Source organism: Candoia aspera, chromosome 1, assembly GCF_035149785.1.
Source record: "Candoia aspera isolate rCanAsp1 chromosome 1, rCanAsp1.hap2, whole genome shotgun sequence".
NCBI classification, from domain to species: domain Eukaryota; kingdom Metazoa; phylum Chordata; class Lepidosauria; order Squamata; family Boidae; genus Candoia; species Candoia aspera.
The window spans coordinates 330,691,947-330,711,043 of record NC_086153.1 but is presented as its reverse complement, the minus strand read 5'-3'; the positions used below and the strand labels follow the sequence as shown (position 1 = coordinate 330,711,043).

Here is a 19,097-nt window from a genome sequence, read left to right as displayed (position 1 = left end):
CTCCTCCGCTTCCCATTCTTCAGCTTTTACACTGGAGAACAAGCTCAGTGGATTCCACACAGGGCAGTGGAACAGAGTCTTATGAAATAGGTACATTGCAGGTTCTGATCCTTGCAATAGTCCAAACAGGCTGCTGTTTTCACCTGGGATATGTTGAAGGGTCAGCGGAAGTCGAGGGCCAGCGGAAAAGGGGAAGACCTTCAATGCGATGAATTGGTACAGTTACCGCAACAATGGATGCAAATACTGGAACCGTCAGGCACATGGCGCAAGACCGAACAGCATTTCGTTCTGTTATACAGAGGGTCGCCATGAGTCGTAAACAACTCAATGGCAACTAACAACAACAACATGTTGAAGGGTAGGCCATCATGTGGAAAGAAACTCCCAAGGCCAGCTATATCCCAGTGCAGTTACTCCGGGTTATCTGAGGACAGGAATGTAATCTTGATAGGGCACTCAGTATGCTACTTCATGCACTGTTCAGAAATTTGCCCACTGTCTGCACTTTGTAGCCATTAACATCCTTCTCTCCTCCCCTTGCAGGCATGGAGAAGACTTGATTGTTACTCCTTTTGCACAGGTATGCATCTCTTTGGGGGTGGAAGTGGTCAGCACTTGCCAGTGTTGGCAGGCTGTGCCTCTACGCCTGGGTAAGAACATTTTCAGAACCGTAACAAGAATGTCCCCCATGCAGCTTTCCCCAGCCTGATGTGTTACAGGCATGACATGATGCTCTCCAAGTCACTATCACTGTGAATTTTAGTCCCATATCTCTGGAAAGCATCAGATTGGGGACGGCTGTCCCCCACGGAAGCCGCTAAGTCCAGCAGAGCAGTAACCAGTGTATGCTGCTCCTCCCTAAGTCAGTGGACCAGTGTTTCTCAATCTTGGCAACTTGAAGATGTGTCAACTTCAGTTCCCAGAATTCCCCAGCCATCATACTGCAGTAGACCTGCAGTAGACCCTTCCTCACCTTTGATTATTTTTTGAACTCTTTCTAAAAGCCATTTGACTTGGTGGCCACGGTCACATATCACAGCAAGATATTCTGGGAATTAATGCTGCATAATGGGTTTTTCATCTGTCCTGCATTTGCTACTCTTCCTTATCCCCCCCACCACCACCTCCAAGTTTATAAAAGTGCAAACATAATGAATCTCTCTGCTTCCACCATGCTATATGTAGTTTTTCAAGTTTCTGCTCCGTATCCCCTTTATATCATTTTTCTCCCTAAATAAAGAGGTTGATCTTCATGCTGCCCTTAACATACATAGCCTACATGTACAGTTTTCCCCCACCCCACATCTCTCCTTTGGGACATCTCATTGCTCTTACCTAACGGTATTCTGCAGGAGGAAAAGGGTCTCATTCTTCATTCAGATGTTTATAGGGAAGAGTTGTATGAAGGAAGGTGCTGCTGTGTGGTTACATCCTGTTGGCTAGGATTGTATAACCGGGTCAGTTAAAGACCAAGAGCACAGAACATGCTAAACTTGGTTAATTTTAACCATGGCTAATTTTGTGGCCTAGTCTAGTATAAGCTTAATCTTTTATTTCATTTATGGTTCCCTGTAGGAGGCAAATCCAGAAAGTGGGTTAATTCAATAACTGAAAAGTATATTATGCAAATCCAGCCAGTGAATAGTCATGTGAGACCAAGAGCTGCTATACAGTTGATTCTGAAGGATGTCCTTCTTCCAGGTCCTGGCCAGCCTGCGGACGGTTCGCAGCAACTTTGCTGTCTTAACCCACCTGCGGGAACATGTCTGCAACAAGTGAGTAAGAGGTTCAGGTGGCGAATGAAGGCGTCATGTGGGGCTGTGCAATTAAAGGAGCGTTTGTGGCCCCCTTTGGCATTCAATCAATCTGCAAAACCCCTTTTCTGTTCTTGGAGTTCTGCATGATGGTTTGATAAAGCAAAAGTGGACACAGAAAACAGTATCTCTGGGAGTTCATCCTTCTGTACTGCTTACTCTATGCAAAAATGCCTTGAGTACCATTTTTAAGGGACCTGTCCTCATGACATCCCCTGCCTGCTGAAGAAATAGCAGTTGTTTCACTGTTACAGTAGTGTTTTCTCCATTTTCCTGATAAAATCTCACCGTGCAGACAATCTGCCTGCCTTGATGCTGTTATTGATGATAGTGCAGTCCAGAACTTGGGACTGCTGAGCTTCTATTGACTGGTTAAGACTGTAATGTACTAATTGCTACTGTAATGCAATTTTGTGTGTTCTGTGGGTGCTACCAGTTGCAAGCTCCAACTTTAATATGATTACTGCACTGTGAAAAAGGGAATGAGCAAGTTCACGTTTTTCCATGGGAATACTGATTTTCCAGAAGACTATTCCCAAGTTAAAAAACAAACACCACCAACAGTTGACTGGCTGCCGGGTATGCAGGCTGATGCAGAAGGGAGCTCTGTTGACGTAGCTGTCCTAACAGTCAAGAACCAGGCTGAGACAAGGAGTAGGTCTCTAGTGTTTTATTACTGCTACATTAGACAGAAAATCCTAACAAACTGAAGAAGCGTGGGAAAAACCCAGGCAGAAAAACCCCAAAAGTCAAGGCGAGTCTGATCTGTGTCTCTTCGAATGGCTGCTTAACTCCTCAGTACTATGCATGTGTTTTCCCCCTTGGATAGGGGCCCCCTCCTGCTCACCATCAGTACTCATGACAGTAGCTGTGAGCTCATCCCAACTGAAAGGCTGTGATATTTTTCCTCCCTCCCCCTCACCAGAAGAATATGACTCTTGACGTGAACACAGCGTTCTCCAGAAGACTGATATTCCCATATTAAGAAAACAAACAAACAAATCATATCCTGTCAGTGGGGCACACAAGGGTTGCAGTGTGATGGGAAAGGGAGTGAGCTCTCTCCTGCTCCACTCTACCCCCTTCTATGACCACCAACCTGTCAGCTGGAATTGCTGGCATCCAAAGACCAATGCTCAAAGTTCCCTTTTTTTTTTTATCCGTTCAGTCGTGTCTGATTCTCAGCGACTGCCTGGACAAGTCTCTGCAGTTTTCTTGGCAAGTTTTTTCAGAAGTGGTTTGCCATTGCCTCCTTCCTGGGGCTGAGAGAGAGTGACTGGCCCAAGGTCACCCAGCTGGCTTCGTGCCTAAGCTGGGACTAGAACTCACAGCCTCCCAGTTTCTAGCCTGATGCCTTAACCACTACATCACACTGGCTCTCAGTGTTCACTTAGACAACTTGAAAAGTGGCTAAACCCTCAATTTCAGGCATACGCCAGAGTTCTTCAACCTTGCACCATCAGGCCAAATGTTATGGAGAGCGATTGGTGATTGTTTTTCCCATGGGCACAGAATGGGAGAGGAAAAGAAGCCATGGACTCCACCAGTCACTGCCCTGAGGCTGCCCTGCATTAAATCTTTATGGGCAGCATCCCTCCCCAGCCTGGTTGCTCAGGCAGAGTGAAGCTTACCTGTTGGCCTATTTTTCTGCTGATTCAAGGGTGGGAGGAATGCTGGTTGATGCAAGCATGAAGCCACGTCCTCTGCGTCCCAGGGCGCTGAGTTGTGCATCTCTAAGCAGAGGGAACATAACAAGAGACGGCAAGAGAGAAAGATGGGAAGCACATTTCTAGGGTGAGAGCAGCAGTGTCCACAGTGGATGTCAAAACAGGTGAGATGGCAGATGCAAGGTCCCACTGCAACAGGGGATTCTGCAGGAAGGGGTCAAAAAAGTGAAGTTGGTAACTACAACCATGCTATTGAAGGGGCAAAGGGGACGAAGCTTGCATTGTGATGCCCTGTCTGCCATCTTGCCTGTTTTGACCAGGGGGAGGGGACGTCACTGTGTGAGAGCCACCTTTGTCCCAGATTTCTGAAAGAGAAGTAGTGACACATTTCACATTATTGTTCCCATCTTAACTCTGTTTCTTTGACGTACAACCTCTTGGCATATTGGCAGCACTAATATTCAAGCAAATTTGCTTAGAAGTGCATCCTCCTTTAATTTACAGTTTGTGGTTCAATTATAATTTGTATGTAGGTAACGATGTAGGGGGATGAGCTCATGAGGTAATAGCTTGTTGGGGGATTTCTCCCCTCTCTCCAGCACCAGCCATGTAGGGCAGCAGAGATTCAGAGAAGCTTAACTTTATGCTGTGTTTTGCAGGAGAGCATCCGGGTCCATCAATCCCCTCTCCGCATCTAAAGTCAATCTGTCAGGTAAACCCTCTCAGCTGTCTCTGGGATGCTTTTCTCAAAATACTCGCTTTGAAGTACTGTGGCCATTCTTGTGAGGTGGCCCATCTTGCAAACTGGAAAGCTCACACGCTTGTAAAAGAAAACCAGCTGATTTGGATCCAGGGTCTGCATCATTCAGCACCTGGCTTTCAAGAGAGGCCAGTCAGAGGCTTCCACAAAGCCTGGAAAAGAGATGCTCAGGCCAGAACTCCTTCCTGTGATTATTCCTAGTAACTGGCATTCAAAGCTAGACTGCCTCTGACTAGGGAAGTCCCATTCAGGCTTCATGGCTTAACTACCATCAACAGACCTTCCCTGCTGAATTGGTCAGATTCTCCTCTTCTGCTAGCCATTGCCACATTCGGTGGCAAAGACTTCCACAAGCTAAGCTTCGTGTAAAAAAACGCTTTTTTTTTGTTGGTTGGTTTGGTTTGGTTTACTTGTCAAATTGGAGGAGCTGTGGATTCCATTTTTTGTGAGATGTGAGGAAAAAACAACCTTGTCTCTGTGTTCCTGCAGGATTTGATCAACCTCTCTCACGTCCCACTTTAGTTGCTTCCTGCCCCCCCCCGCACACTTTTCTCTTTCCCATTTCTGGATATCTTTGGATCATTTGCCCTTTTCCAAGTGAATTCGTGGCATAGAAGTTCAAACCAGATATTTGGTGGGCTCCTCATAGCTCGTGTCTATGCAGAGCCAGCAGCCAACTCTATAGAAGCTGTGGAAAGAAAAAAGGTTTCTTCTGCCTAAAGAGAAAAGCCAGGGGGAGAGGGTTGGTGATACCGGCTCCTTTCCATGCACCGTGCATGCGTGAGAGTGGTGCTGAGGCCCACTGCCGGTGATTCTAACGGGAGCCTCAAGGCCCGCCTTGCCCACTATGGGGTACTCGCACCCCCACCCCTAACCGCCACACCCCCCTCCGCCTCTGCAGTCTGTGTTTGCTCTGGGCTGCCCCCTCCCTGCCCCTTCCTTCTCTGGCTCTGTTTCATGCCACCTCTGCGGCGGGTGGAACGTCTCCAATTGACGTCAGTTGTTCCATTATTCAAAACACTCTCTTTCAGCTGGTCTCTGCAGCCCCACAAGAACCAGGCCCTTCAGATGGGCAGCCCTTCCTTTCCTGCCTCAGGGCAACCTGAACCACCTCTCTCTCCTGCATTCTGCTAAACCGTTGGCCGACCCTGACATCGGGCAAATGGGTTCCTTGCACAAGGCTGAAGATATCAGAAGCACGCATCGACCTTTGTGGGCCTGTCTGGAAGAAGGCAGGGGCTGCAATAGAGGCACATGCTGCAGCAAATGGGGAGGGGGTGTTGATGGCTCCCAGTGAGATAGGTTAATGTGTGGGGGAGGCAGCTTGCATTCCCACGCTATGGCCCAGCAATCTTTAGCACGATTCCTAGGCTGTGGCATTCAAAAATCCCAGAATGGCAGGGAGGAAATCCTCTATTATCTCCTTATCCTGTTCTTCCTTACCTTGACTCCTTGGCCTTTCACCCATTACTCACATCATGCCAGGACAGCCTAAAGCCAGGTTTTTACCTTAAAATCCAGGATTTTGTCCTCACGGTATATCAAATAAACTGTAGCTCCTTGGTTCACAGATAATGCTAAGCCACTATGGATGGGCTTGCACATCCTATCAAGGCAAAGACAAATGAAACTTAGGTTTCTATAAGGCATGAGCCCAGGAAAGGTTGAAATGTAGATTGTAAGCTCCTTGAGAGTAAAGGCCTGTTCTATTTCTCTAGCCCCGTGTTTTTCAACCTCAGCAACTTTAAGATATATGGACTTCATCTCCCAGAATTCCCCAGCCAAAGTTGCTGAAGTTGAGAAACACAGCTCTAGCCATTTAAAATATATGCCAGCTACTTTTCCAACATGCATTCAAGCTATGTCCAAAGTGCTGTTCCAAATTACCATAGAATAAAATTACAGATAAAAGAGCAAATTCTAACAAAAAAAATCTCAAAAGCAAATTAAAATATTAGCATTGCAACCCTTAAGGAAAATGGTCTGAGATAAGAGCATTTATTTATGTTGCAGCAACTCTGTTATAAATCATTAATAATTTTTCTGGCAATCCCATGTGGACCAGCATCTTGTTCCCTGAAAAGGCTAATGCAATATTCTGGAATCAAGTGATCCTGTACTGTTTATTCTTGATTTGCTTCCCAGCTGATTCCAAACATTCCAGCTGGGATCTTTGACAACACTAAAATGTTATCCCATTTTATTTAACCTTACCTGCAAGGTTTTATGCTCAATGATACTCAGCCTCCACCTTGGTAGTTCTGAGAGGATGCCACATGTGAACAGTAAAAAAACAAAAAAGTTGGGTGTTTTTTCTTCTAAAAACTGGGTCAGTTTTTTCAAACTAGAACCAGTTTTTAGAAGGTACCACTGTGGTTTCCACCGAGGGCTACCCAGGTTGTGGCAGTTTTGAATCTAATCTTCAGTGGGGGTGGAGACTCAACAGTGCCATTCCTCAGGTGGCACAGACAGGCCTTCCAGACTGGCATTTTCAGTGATGCTCTTTGCATTTCACAGAGGATGCCTACCAAAAGTTGGCCATCGAGACCTTGGAAGAGTTAGACTGGTGCCTGGATCAGCTGGAGACCTTGCAAACGCGCCATTCAGTCAGTGAGATGGCTTCCAACAAGGTAGGACCTTCAACACAGGTTGGGGTTCAACTCCAAAGATAGGTAGCCCCCTTCTATTCCTTTTTCTTGACCATTGCCAGCCTTGGGTACCAGTTTCCTTTCTGGCAGAGAGGAGATCGTTGGTGTCATGGCCATGGACTTGTTTCTTTTTTTAAAATGGCGTAAGGTTTTGCAGGAAAAGAGGAAGCCAAGGAAATGATGCAGGGTTGAATTATGGAAACTCAGCTGCAGGGTTCTGGCTTGAGGCAGATTAAAATTTGGGGAAGAGCTGAAGGCTGAGAAGTGGGGTTGCTGCTTACAACATGGCCACAAGCCACCTTGGCCTTCGCAAAACAGTTTTGTGTTATTCCAGAAGCCTGCAATCCCCGTTTGTCCAGTGAATGTACCTGTGCTGTTCCAACTAGGGCAGTGTTTCTCGACCTTGGGAAGTTTAAGATGTGTGGACTTCAACATGGCTGGCTGGGGAATTCTGGGAGTTGAAGTCCACACATCTTAAAGTTCCCAAGGTTGAGAAACACTTGAACTAGAGAGTCGTAGAAAGGCTGCTCCGGGCCATCACATAGTGCCTCTCTCCACAGTGCACTTTATTCTCCCCTCTGAAGAAAAACATTAGAGAACTTCCTGAAGGGCAGCCTTGGTTGACCAGTCAAACAAATAAACAAACCATGATATCAGTCATAAGGGACCAGAAGCAACTGCTATAAATAACTTTTATGTATTTCAGCAGAAAGATGTCAGAGGGGACAGTTGGGGGGGAATAAAAGTATGGTTCAGTATCCACAGTGCTGAGGCGGCTGGCTACTTTTCATTCAAAGCAATAAAATAAGTTAGTTGTTTCAGCTTTTTATACACTCCCGCTTTCTGGCCCACTGGCTTCAATGGACCAAAAATAATGGAGAAAAGAAGATACACTGAGCTGGAACCCAGTGAAAAGTGAGGGACCGTGTTGGGGGACATGCCACACCATGAGAGTGGGGTAATAAAGCACATTGGCAGTGTTTATAAGATGTACAATGCCCAAACAAACTATATGATAGCTCAATACAATGGCCTGGCTCATAGACCAGACAACACCAACCTACCCAATTCCATTTTAGCCTAAGATGTGCCAGCTCAGCCTGTCTGTGTGGCAGGAAGGCAGGGGGAAGTTCAAAGAAATATTCTCCCCTTACCACTTTTAGAATCTGGAAAAGATCAGGCTTCCCCCCACAATCACTGTGAGCCGTCTTTAAGGGGGAAAAAAAAGGCTTCTCCAGCCTTTGTTCACCCTAGGAAGACTATTCTCCCCAGTTGTCAATGGCTTTCTTGAAGAAGGTGAAATGCGGGAGAGGATTATCTCCCCGTGTTCCTCTTCCCCAGTCTCTCTGCAAGCCTTGGCTGTTGCTAAAGAGAGTTTTTAGAAACAACTTCCCTACTCTGTTGTGCCTGGGCACCATCGGGGTTAAAGCAAATCGCCTTCCTCAGAGGCTCTGCCAGCCAATCAGAGAGCTGAGCTGGCTCCAGCCTCTGTGGCTGTGGCTTCTGATTGGATGGCGGCAGAAAGGAGAGGTACCTGATGCTGAAACAGCCTTGGTACATCCATGGAATAACCTTCCTTCGGCAGTGATGCAGGGGGGACTTCGTCCCCCTCCTCACCTTCTGTCCTGACTCTCAGTGTAGCAGACAAGTCCTAGGCTCCTTGTGGTAGAGCTTGGGACGGCAGGCTCCGGCCCCTTTGGAGCAGCATCTGTGGTCTGACTAGGGCGCCCCAGAGAGAAGGGTGGGCTCGCACACACAAGCTGGCACTTTTGGCGTTGCGATGCCTGACGCCAGCACTTCGTTGTTCGCATTCGGGGGCAGCAACATCAAGGTAAGCGGGGACTCCCCAGTGCAAATGTTTCTTGTAACTCTTGGCAAATCTCTCCAGCAAGGGGTGCAGGAAAGCGGTTTTGCCGCTGCAAAGATTTAGTCACAGGCACAAACCGTGAAACGCACAGACATGCATACGCACACCCTTAAATGCATGCTGTTCTGCAGCGGGGGGGGGGATGCATTTTTTTTCTCTAATTGTTCAGATACCCCCTCCTTATCTCGGGAGCTCACGGGGGTCTCTGCTTTCGATCCATCAGTAATGCTTTTTTTTTTAGCCTAGATGAAAACACCCTCTCAGGAACTCCCTGAGAAACCGTGGCTTTCAGTAATGCCATCACCCAGATGAAACGGTACTTTGGAATGGGTTTGTCTCCTTTCCCAAATAATATGCCACTTGATGAAAAGACATTTATAAAAGAAATTTATTTCAAAGTGGGCAAAAAAAAATGTAGTCAAGGCAATCATGTGTGTTTTGAGTTACACAGAACTCTTCTTCAGACGAGCTGAATTTTTAAAAAATTCTGGGAAAGGACAAGGTGCATTAATCCTATAATGGAATATAACTCCACATCGTCTCACAGAAGTGTAATTCTTTTTGATTAAGATGAATCCTCCAAAAGAATGGAAGGCTTGTGTCAGTATAGATGAAATCTAGCGTATCTGACTTGGAACTAGGTCATGTTTGAGGAAAAACAGTAAAATATACAATGCAAATGCATCTTTGCATTTGTGTCCATCTAAGCCAATCCTTTATGGAGCTTCTTGTTTTGTGTATTCTCCTCTTTTCCAGAAATAAGAATGAATTTTTACATTCATTATGAAGCAAGATTCCTGAGCTCACCTTTGATTTATGAAAATTTTCAAAATTTTACTTCTAAAAATCTAAAATGGAAGGTTCACCTAAGGTTTTGTGCAATCAGAATTCCCTAAGTCATCATTTTTAAATTTTCTTCAATGTTTCTCGCTCTCTTGGCTATACATACTACCAATAATGTACATAATTTGAAATGCTTACAGAATAACTCAACAAGAAGATAGGAATTAGGAATGTTTGCAGCTCATCAGAAGATTTTGTAATGGCTTAGCTTCTCCTCTGCACATTTCAAAATCTGCTTTCTTTTGACTCATTTTCATGTCCAGGTTCTGCACTACCACAATACCTATTATTTTAATGTTTAGAAATCAAGCTGGATGGATTTTTTGTTTGCAGTTTGGCAATCCTTTCTCAGACTCTGAATATAGCCAGAAGCCAGCTGAGAAAATTCAGAAATGAGAGGGAAAGTATACTCAGAGACATTCTTCTGCTGTTGAACTATCTTGCCTGGAATATCTTTCCTTGCCATCTCTTTCTTCAACAATGGCTTTCTGTTCAATGGTATCTTTAAGGCCAGGCGTATGGGATTCAAATTCTCCAGATCCAAATGCGGTGATGGCTCCTTACAGGTTGCTGATTTCCTCTTCTCTCTGTCTCTAGTTCAAAAGAATGCTCAATCGAGAACTAACACACCTCTCAGAAACAAGCCGTTCTGGAAACCAGGTATCCGAGTACATCTCCAACACATTCTTGGGTGAGTCATCAGCTTTATGGTCTTCAAATGCAATTCTTGAGGAAATTGTTAAATTGATATGGAAGAGTGGGACAGTCGCTTTTCTAAGGGGAGGCAGATCTAAACGGTTGGAGAGATGCTGTTCTTCAGCAGCCTATGTACTGCTGTTTCTGATCCTGACGTATTCCCCAGTAGGCCACGCATGAGCAATAGGCCTTAAAGAACATTAGAAATAAAACTGAAACAATAATCTAATGGTTTGGCAGTATCTTCAGACTTCAAGTTTCTTGAACAATTGGCATCCTTCTTGTGAGGTTATTACCGCCCAGAGTCCCCCAATGGGAGGAGATGGGCGGGGACAAATTGAATAAATAAAATAAATAAATAAATTGCAAGTCTCTTGTTAAAACAACAGGAAAAAAAATCTTGGAGAGCCATGCTTTTGCAGACTTACCAAGCCTGTCTAGTCCAATATTCTGTTCCTACAGTGACCAACCAAACACCACTGGGAAACCTATAAGCAAGCCTAAATGCCATCTCCTTCATGTACAAGCTGAGTTCCTGACTGTACAAGCTGACAACCAGTGGAACAGGCTGCCACATGAAATGATGATTTCTCCTTCACTAGAGATCTTCAGACAGAGGCTGGATGGTCATCTGCCAGAGATGTACTAGTGGATCCTGTACTGAGCAGGAAGTTGCACTAGGTTCTAAGATCCCTTCCAACTCTATCCTGTATTTCCCCATATGGATATTCAGAAGTGTACTTCATCTGATACCGGTGGTGACATATACCCTCAAGAACTGGCAACCTCATTCTTGTCTAATCTCTTTTTTAAACTATCCAACTCAGCATCCATCAGTTGTAACTTGTGATAGTGAATACCATAGTTAAACTTTTTGTTTGCCAAAAAGTGCTTCCCTTAATTAATCCCGAATCTCCCATCACTAAATTTCTCTTCCTGAGAGATCCGTTATCCACCGTTGCTGTATTTTGGCTATTTAAATACATCTCTAGCATATCTCCTCTAATGTATATCTTTCCTTATCTAAATTCCCCAGATTTTTATATATTTTCCTGACAGAAGATTTGCTTCAGCCCCTTAATTATTTTGGTTATTCTTTCCTGCACCTTTTCCAGTACTATAAAATTATTTTTAAAAGTGCAATAAGAATTCTAAAATTATACTAGGATTATGAAACTGGTAGCTTTAATTTCAGTTCTTTTCCTAAAGATCCCCAAAATGGAACTGACCTTTTGAATAGGGACTGCAGGTTGAGGTGATGTCTTGTTTGAGATAATCACTGCAAGCCCAAGATCCTTTTTATGGATCCCAGACCCCATCAACGAATATAAAAAGTTACAGTACACTGGGCAGCAAATGTACATCAGTCCTTGAGTAGAATAGCACTTACCAAATCTGAACAGTGTAATGCAAGCATACAAAGAAGAATAGCCAATTGTAAGAACATACTTGACTTTAATTCTCCGTAGTTTATCAGATTCATGAAATGCTATCCTCAGCTTTCAGACAGACAGGCCAAGAGATGGATACATACAGGAATACAAATAAAAAAAACTTTATTAAAATAGTCTTAGTCCGTTAGGTCATCAGTATTTCTATGCATGCCCTAATGAAGAAATTGATATCTTGCACTCACACACAAATAGGCAAGCAGGCTTTTACTCTGGGGGCAGCACCTGTACTCTGGCATGCTCTCTCCTCAAAATTCACAATATGTCTCCAATTACATCTTTTAGAATCTTGTTGAAGACCTGTCTCTTCACCCTGGTCTTCTGAATGTGAAGGATGATTGAATGGTTTCTCTTTTGATCGTTCTCCTTTTTCCTCCCCTGTTTTGTTTTTTATCAGGGCTGGGCATAGCATTCAAAACAGCCATTTCTCCAAGTGCCTCTCTTCCAAGTATTAAGGCAACCATGTCCTTGACAAGGCTGACATGGCCGTTTTGAAATCTTTCCCTGGCGCTCTCTGTATGCACATGCGTTCCCAGCTACTTCACTTATCTAGCAGTCTTTGCACATGTATTATCTATGCATGCACATACAGGCAGAGACAACTGGGACAGGGTTGGAGCAACTGCATGAGCTTTGTGAGGGAAGTGGCTGTTTTAATGCTTCAAAGAGACACGCTTCTCTTGTGCTAATATACTCTTTTTAATCCTTTGCACAAATCTATTTTTATAGTGATTTAGGTATTGTCTTTATTATTGTATTTTAATAATTTTGTTGTAAACCACCTGGAGAAGCAATTTTATGTGAAGCTACATAGAAATATATAAAATAGCAAAATGTACATCAAGCGCATTGATTATTTATTTATTTATTTCTCACATTTCCTCACCGCCCATCTCGCCAAGTGACTTTGGGCGGTTTACAATGCACAATTATAATGCACAAGAGTAGCAGGCGACAATATATTTATCCTGGTTTTGATGTGCGAATTGAAACTCACAAAAGGAGGGAAACTTTGGTTTTTATTAAGCTATAAATATCTACGAGTAAACACATGAATTCTAGTTCAAATTTTCCTCCTTGTTTTATAAGGTGGCAAAGGTGCTGGTAAAATTGGTACATTCTTCTTAGCTTTGCAAGAAGAGATTCCTTTTAAAGTTCTGTTAATGAGTAGATGCATAGATCAATAACAGAAGACCCTGAACAACTTAAACTTCTGCTGGTCTGAAAGGACACTGAAAAAATATATTGCTGTTTAAAATACAACACTTCTAAAAATGGTCATTAGAGTAGGATGACCATATCTAAGCTGAACACATCTGGACAACCCTTAGATGGCTGCAACAAGTTAGAGTTGTCTGTATCTCTTGGCTGCCTTCTAATGATCATCCAGATGTATGCAACCCAGTTAATATTAGTCTTACAATAAAGGGATTTGTCTGAAAATGAGTACGAACATTGTACGATATTAAAAAGAAAAAAGCTGGATCAACCAAAAAAATATTCCAGGCAGTTCTCTTGGAATGAAATCCTAATCCTATTGTTCTTATTCAAATCTTTTTTCTGTTAATGAAGACTATGCTTTGATTGTACCACAACTGGCGCTTTTAAATAGTGGTTTCTCTTAGCAATTTTTAAAAATTAAAATGTTATAGGAAAGTCACATAGTACGTAGCCTTGCATTTTGCAAAATAGTTTAACGGAAAGTTCTTCCCCCTGTTTGTTCTCCCCACGTATGTGGCTTTTTTTTTTTTTTGCTCGTGTGTTGCACTACTTTGAGTGTATACGTGTGTGAGCAAGAGAGAGAGAAGACAGGTGAGGTGGGGAGACCCTGGCTGGTCTTAGAAACATCACTTTGAGGAAAGGACCGACATTCCACCACGCATTGTCTCTGGTTGCCATGGTGTCTGTAATATTATTAGTTTCTGCTGACGTCAATCCTTCTGTGCCTCAATATTGGGGGAGGGTCTCCCTCTGAACAGCAGGAGACTCGTGCAGGGGTGGGGGCTTTTCATACTCCACTTTTCCAGCATGCTTAACTCTTTGGTTTCAGAAATGTTGTTCCTAGGAGGACAATTGTTAATGCTGGGCAGGGAATTTGCTAGCTCGTAACAACTTTGAAATGAGAAGGCTGAGTCCCCAACTCCAGCCGGGAAGAAAGAGTGTGTGCTTTTAAAGGGTTTCACAAGATATTGTTCCTTCATCCTTCTCCCTCTCCTCCTCTTACTGCTTGTGTTGAATTCTGATTTTGGAAAGCTTCATGGAGATGGATGGTGCCATATTACATAATGAGACAATGGGACGATGCTCATCAGATTGATATGAGCAAGGATCTGATTTGGTAACTTCACGTTGATTCTTTGGAGATTTTCAAGATACTGTCATGACCCCATTTTTTCATCACAGATAAAGGAAGTTCATAAAGGTCCTGGATCTTACCATGAACAATCAAATCAGCTAAGCTCTATATTTTGTTCCGTTCATTGCAGGGAGCTATTTCTTTAGGGGAGCTTCTCTATTGTCACCCATTAGCTCAATAGGAATTCCCATAAGCTTCTGCAGAATTCTGGGGATCCTTCTAATAGGACCCTGTTCCATTGCTATTGTATTTTCTGTCTCCTCCAGACAAGCAGCATGAGGTGGAAATCCCAACCTCTGTTCCCAAAGAAAAAGACAAGGAGAAAAAGAAGCGACCAATGTCACAGATCAGTGGTGTGAAAAAGCTGATGCACAGCTCCAGCTTCAGTTGTGCTGCCATCCCTCGTTTCGGAGTAAAAACGGATCAGGAGGGGCCACTGGCTAAGGTGAGGAATGTCAAGCGCCAGAGAAGACAGTTTTCCTGTTCCAGGGAAGCTGTCATGGCTCACTGTGTATTGTGGCTGCATATGTGTATTCTGCAGTTTTATCCAAGTGTAGAATGTGATGCTCAACATAAAGAAATCCTTCAGCTTCAAGCATTTAAAAACAAGTTTCCAATTCCAAACTGCACAGTTTAACTGTAGTAAAAGCCTTAACTGAAGACCTATTTGGATGGTGAGGTATATTTTTTCCCCAGGTTTACAGATCAGTTTGGAGGCTGCAGGGAGAGGGGGGTGAGAGGGAATAGATATTGTTAATTGTTGCTCCACAGTTCTGGGGCACTCTTTGGTTGCTTCCTGTTGAGCCGTAAGCAAAAACTCTTTTCTTTGTGGAACATAATTGTGCTGCTTGTTACGTGCATGGAAATCTGCCAGTTTTGTGTTGTTTTAATTGCTTAGTGTTTCATTCTTACCTTAGTGTTTTTAAACCTGCTGTAAAACATCTTGGTAATAATTTGATTGATCATTTGATTGGTGGGAGAAAGAAGAAGGGCATCTGGCAGGGGAAACTAAGAGGGGGAACCAAGAGGGAGAAAAGAAGACGAGAATCTTCAGGGAAACCAAGGGAGGGAGGGAGGGAAGAATCCAGAGGGCGATGTTGGAACTCAAATAAAAACTGAGAAGCAGTGAAGGAACTGTGTCTGAGTGAGTGATGAAATGGAAAAACAGAGAACGAAAAAAGGAAAAATAAGTGGGGGGGGGGAGTGGGAGATGGAGGCATATCTAGAGAGGAAAAATTGAATGCTTTGGAAGAAAAATAAATACAAGGAAATACAAGGAATCAGAAAGATACTGAGACATGGAAAAAAGACAAGAACTTGGTTTTATTTTTATATATTTATATACTGTATATAAAAAAAATCTAGGAGCCATATATTCCCATTTCGGTCTCCGCAATACCTCTTCGGTAAATGCTATCACCTTTCAGTTGAGCACAATATATTGTGAATCAGTTCTACTTAATGATGCAACGCACCACTAGGCTGCTGAACTTTGTATTTTTCAGTTTGCATTTTTGGTGTTCTTACTTCTCTTTATTCTAACCGTCTTTCTATTGAAAACTTGAGTAATTTTTTAAATGTGGCTTTGGTTATGCTGGGAAAGCCTTCTTATTCAGAGATGGGGAGTTTCCTTCTACTTTTGCTAGTTTGCAGAGTCCAAGATAACAGCAACACCCTTTCCTTGCACTCCCTTTAGGAACTAGAAGATGTGAACAAATGGGGCCTTGATGTATTCAAGATTGCAGAGTACTCTGGCCACCGCCCACTAACAGTCATCATGTACAGCATCTTCCAGGTGAGCTGACTCTTTTTCACAAAAAGTACCAGGTTCACAAAGTTGTTATTGAAATGTCAGAAGCTAAATGATAGAGAAATACTGCACAGATATCCCTGAACAGGGCCGCTGGCCTGGAAGAAAAGGAGGGAGTCAAAAAGAGATAGGTCAGTCTATATGGATATTGATTGATCAGTAATGTAATGCAAGTACAACATAGGCAAATAACATTTCAGGCACTAATAGCCACTTCCACACTGCTTTGAAGCCTTGCACATTTATGTCACTCTAGTTGTTATGCCTACTTTGCAACAACGTCATACTGATGGACTTGGAAGTTGTGGGGTAGCTTTTCAGGAACAGTGGCTGGAGCTAATAGATTTATTCTGTCCCTGGCTAGTTCCGAAACCTTAGGAGAAAGGCCTATTTTGGTTCCATGAGTTCCTCCTTCAGCCCTTCTTTTCCCTCTTCCCCTATGAAGATTTGACTGAGGGGGTCATGGCAGCTTCCTTCTTTATTCTCCACATTGTAGGAAAGAGACTTGCTGAAATCTTTTCACATTCCTGCGGATACCTTCATCACATTCATGATGACCCTGGAAGATCACTATCACCCTGATGTTGCCTACCACAACAACATTCATGCAGCTGATGTTGCTCAGTCCACACATGTATTGCTTTCAATGCCAGCTCTGGAGGTGAGTCTACAGAAGGCTTTTTTGTGGAGCCTTGAAATGGGGTGGGAAAAGAGATGGAGATTTCCATATCCTCCTTATTTTGCTGTAATTGTTGGAGCAATTTACTAGTCACTTGGGGGGCTTTCTGTAGGAAAGGAAAGAGCTGTGCAATTGACTAGTAAGCCCCTACTAAGATAATCTTTGAGAGGAAAAAGCCATGTAATGCTTCTAATAAAAAATAAATTTCTGGCATGGCTGGCCAATGTCTCCATTGTCCTGCTAAGCTACAACAGAAGGAGCCAGTAGTTCATAGAATCATGGAATTGTAGAATCATAGGACTGAAAGGGACCTTGGGGGTCTTCAAGTCCAACCCCCTGTTTGAAGTATCTTCTTATATACACTGATAAAGTGTAGAATCCCGGATCTAGTGTTCCATTCATATTTTTATTGGCTTCCTCCTTCTTTTCCAATGCTCATTTTGCTCCTTTTTCTCCCTAAGGCTGTTTTCACTGACCTAGAGATTTTGGCTGCCATTTTTGCAGCTGCCATCCATGATGTTGACCATCCTGGTGTTTCTAACCAGTTCCTGATCAATACCAGTGAGTGAACCACCTTTAATACCACAGTTTCATTTGTTCTTCAGGATATTAATATTGTCTCCGGTCTAATCTATCTTAGGGTTTATCCAGATATCTTAGGGTTGTATCCTACATGTCTGTTTTCCTCCTATCCTTGAATCAGGAGGAAAGTATGCCAATATGAAAAGCATTGCCCCCACAACCCACATCTACCGTGACTGAGCACAGAGCTGGTCAGTTTGCTGCCTGCGTCCAATGTAACATTGTGTAAATTTAGGCTAGTAATTCATGGAAGCCCTGCTGTGCTTCCACCTCCCACCTGGCATCATCTACCAGCAAGAAAAGAACTCACTAATTGCTCCCTTGAATATATGGCAGTGCAGGGTTGGAGGGCTGCAGTTGCTCCCTGTGCCTTTATCAGTCAGATGGAATATTTTATGTAAGGGGGTTTCAAGGCCAATATTCATTTCTTCTTTTACAGCTTGTCCTGTGAGTATTAATCTTTTGGAAAACTGAGAGATTGATATTCCCATGGCAAAAATACCCTGGAATATTCCAAACTGTTGCACTGGAGCCCCTCACCAAATATTAATAGCTCAGGCTCAATATTTGGTGCTCATCATAGTGAAAAGGCAGACCACTTGGGAATGCAGCCCCCACTGAGCTGGACATTGCTCAGGGTCAAAGAGAAGCTGGTCTATGGTGGAGTTAGAGTGTGTGAAGGGTGAATTGCTGCTGACTTTCTCTTTCAAAACCATCTTGCCATTAAACTGTCCACAACTTCAGAATTTCTCACACACTAACACATTTAGAAGAGATAGCTGGTAGACTAGTTAATTTCAGTCCAGGTTGTTTTATGTTAAGCCATGGTGAGTAGTCAATTTCAACCTGCCAGAAATCTTGGTCAGCCTGCGACTTTGAGTCCCTTCAGGACTTTGCAAAGAGTATGACTGAGATGAAGCATCCAAGAGAAAGGAACTAGCTTCAGCCTGCCACCAGTGGGCTGCTTACAAGATGGAAGCTCTGCTGTGAGCACATATCCTCAGCAAATTGTTAGTGGGGTGTCTTCATATCACAGCAAACAGGCTGTGTAGATGAGCTCAAAATCTGTTTTTCTCTACTGCTTCAGCACTGTGAGATTTATCCCCTTACCAAGCCCACTTATGGAGGGTGAATGCAAATGCCACACAAAAAATAAATCATAATAAAAAACCAGTCAAATTGTGGTTAAGGTAGGTGCACATATACTGAACTTAAAAAGACTTGGAGGAAAAAAACTAAAACATTTGGTGAGATAGATGGTTCACTGTAGGCATGAGGTCTTCTGGAAATTGAGATCTATCAGTAAGGTAGCATTGGCAGAAGACCTCTTCTCCCCTTGCGGCTACCTCCTTACTTCTGATGGCAGGACCATCCTCAGAGAGCACCAATAGTATGGAATAAACTTTCAGGGAGAAACCCAGACTGTAGATCTCTTCTTGAAGCAGAGTTTATCTATGGTGAGAGTAGGATATCACTGATAAATTTTGGAGGGGCCATCTTGAGCCTTTTGATTCTTGAAAACAAAAAATGCTGAGCAAGTGGTTAATTGCACTGCACCAGTAAAGCACTGACTTTTCATATGCTTAAAAAGTCCTTTCAGTACCTATTAATTAGTGTGGATACAGGAACTGTCTCCCTCAGGCTGTTCTATGATTTAACCAAGGCTAAAATTTACCAGCAGGAGTGCAAATTCAGGATTATGTTATCAGATCAGTATGTAAGTTTGAGGAAAGTGGGAGGCAAGACACACAAGATGAAAGATGGACTGTTTCTAATTCTGAGTATGAATTCTTGTTTAAGAACATAAAAAGCAAGGTACTGCATCACAACAAAGCAAGTAGCTTAGCATTCAACTTTGAAGCTAGGCATATGACTTAAGGGAGTTTGCAACAGGAACATCAAAATGATGGTGATCTATAGC

At 43.3% G+C, this 19,097-nt stretch overlaps 1 protein-coding gene across 1 annotated transcript in view; it reads left to right on the top strand.

Annotated features, from left to right (window-relative positions):
• The window catches only part of PDE4C (phosphodiesterase 4C), a 51,928-nt gene that overhangs the window by 11,188 nt on the left and 21,643 nt on the right, over positions 1-19,097 (top strand). The window contains exons 3-11 of the mRNA XM_063290684.1: positions 547-583; positions 1,705-1,778; positions 4,144-4,196; positions 6,762-6,874; positions 10,200-10,293; positions 14,372-14,550; positions 15,802-15,900; positions 16,412-16,576; positions 17,056-17,155. Coding sequence (XP_063146754.1) covers positions 547-583; positions 1,705-1,778; positions 4,144-4,196; positions 6,762-6,874; positions 10,200-10,293; positions 14,372-14,550; positions 15,802-15,900; positions 16,412-16,576; positions 17,056-17,155 — 914 coding nt within the window. The remainder of the gene's footprint in view (positions 1-546; positions 584-1,704; positions 1,779-4,143; positions 4,197-6,761; positions 6,875-10,199; positions 10,294-14,371; positions 14,551-15,801; positions 15,901-16,411; positions 16,577-17,055; positions 17,156-19,097) is intronic.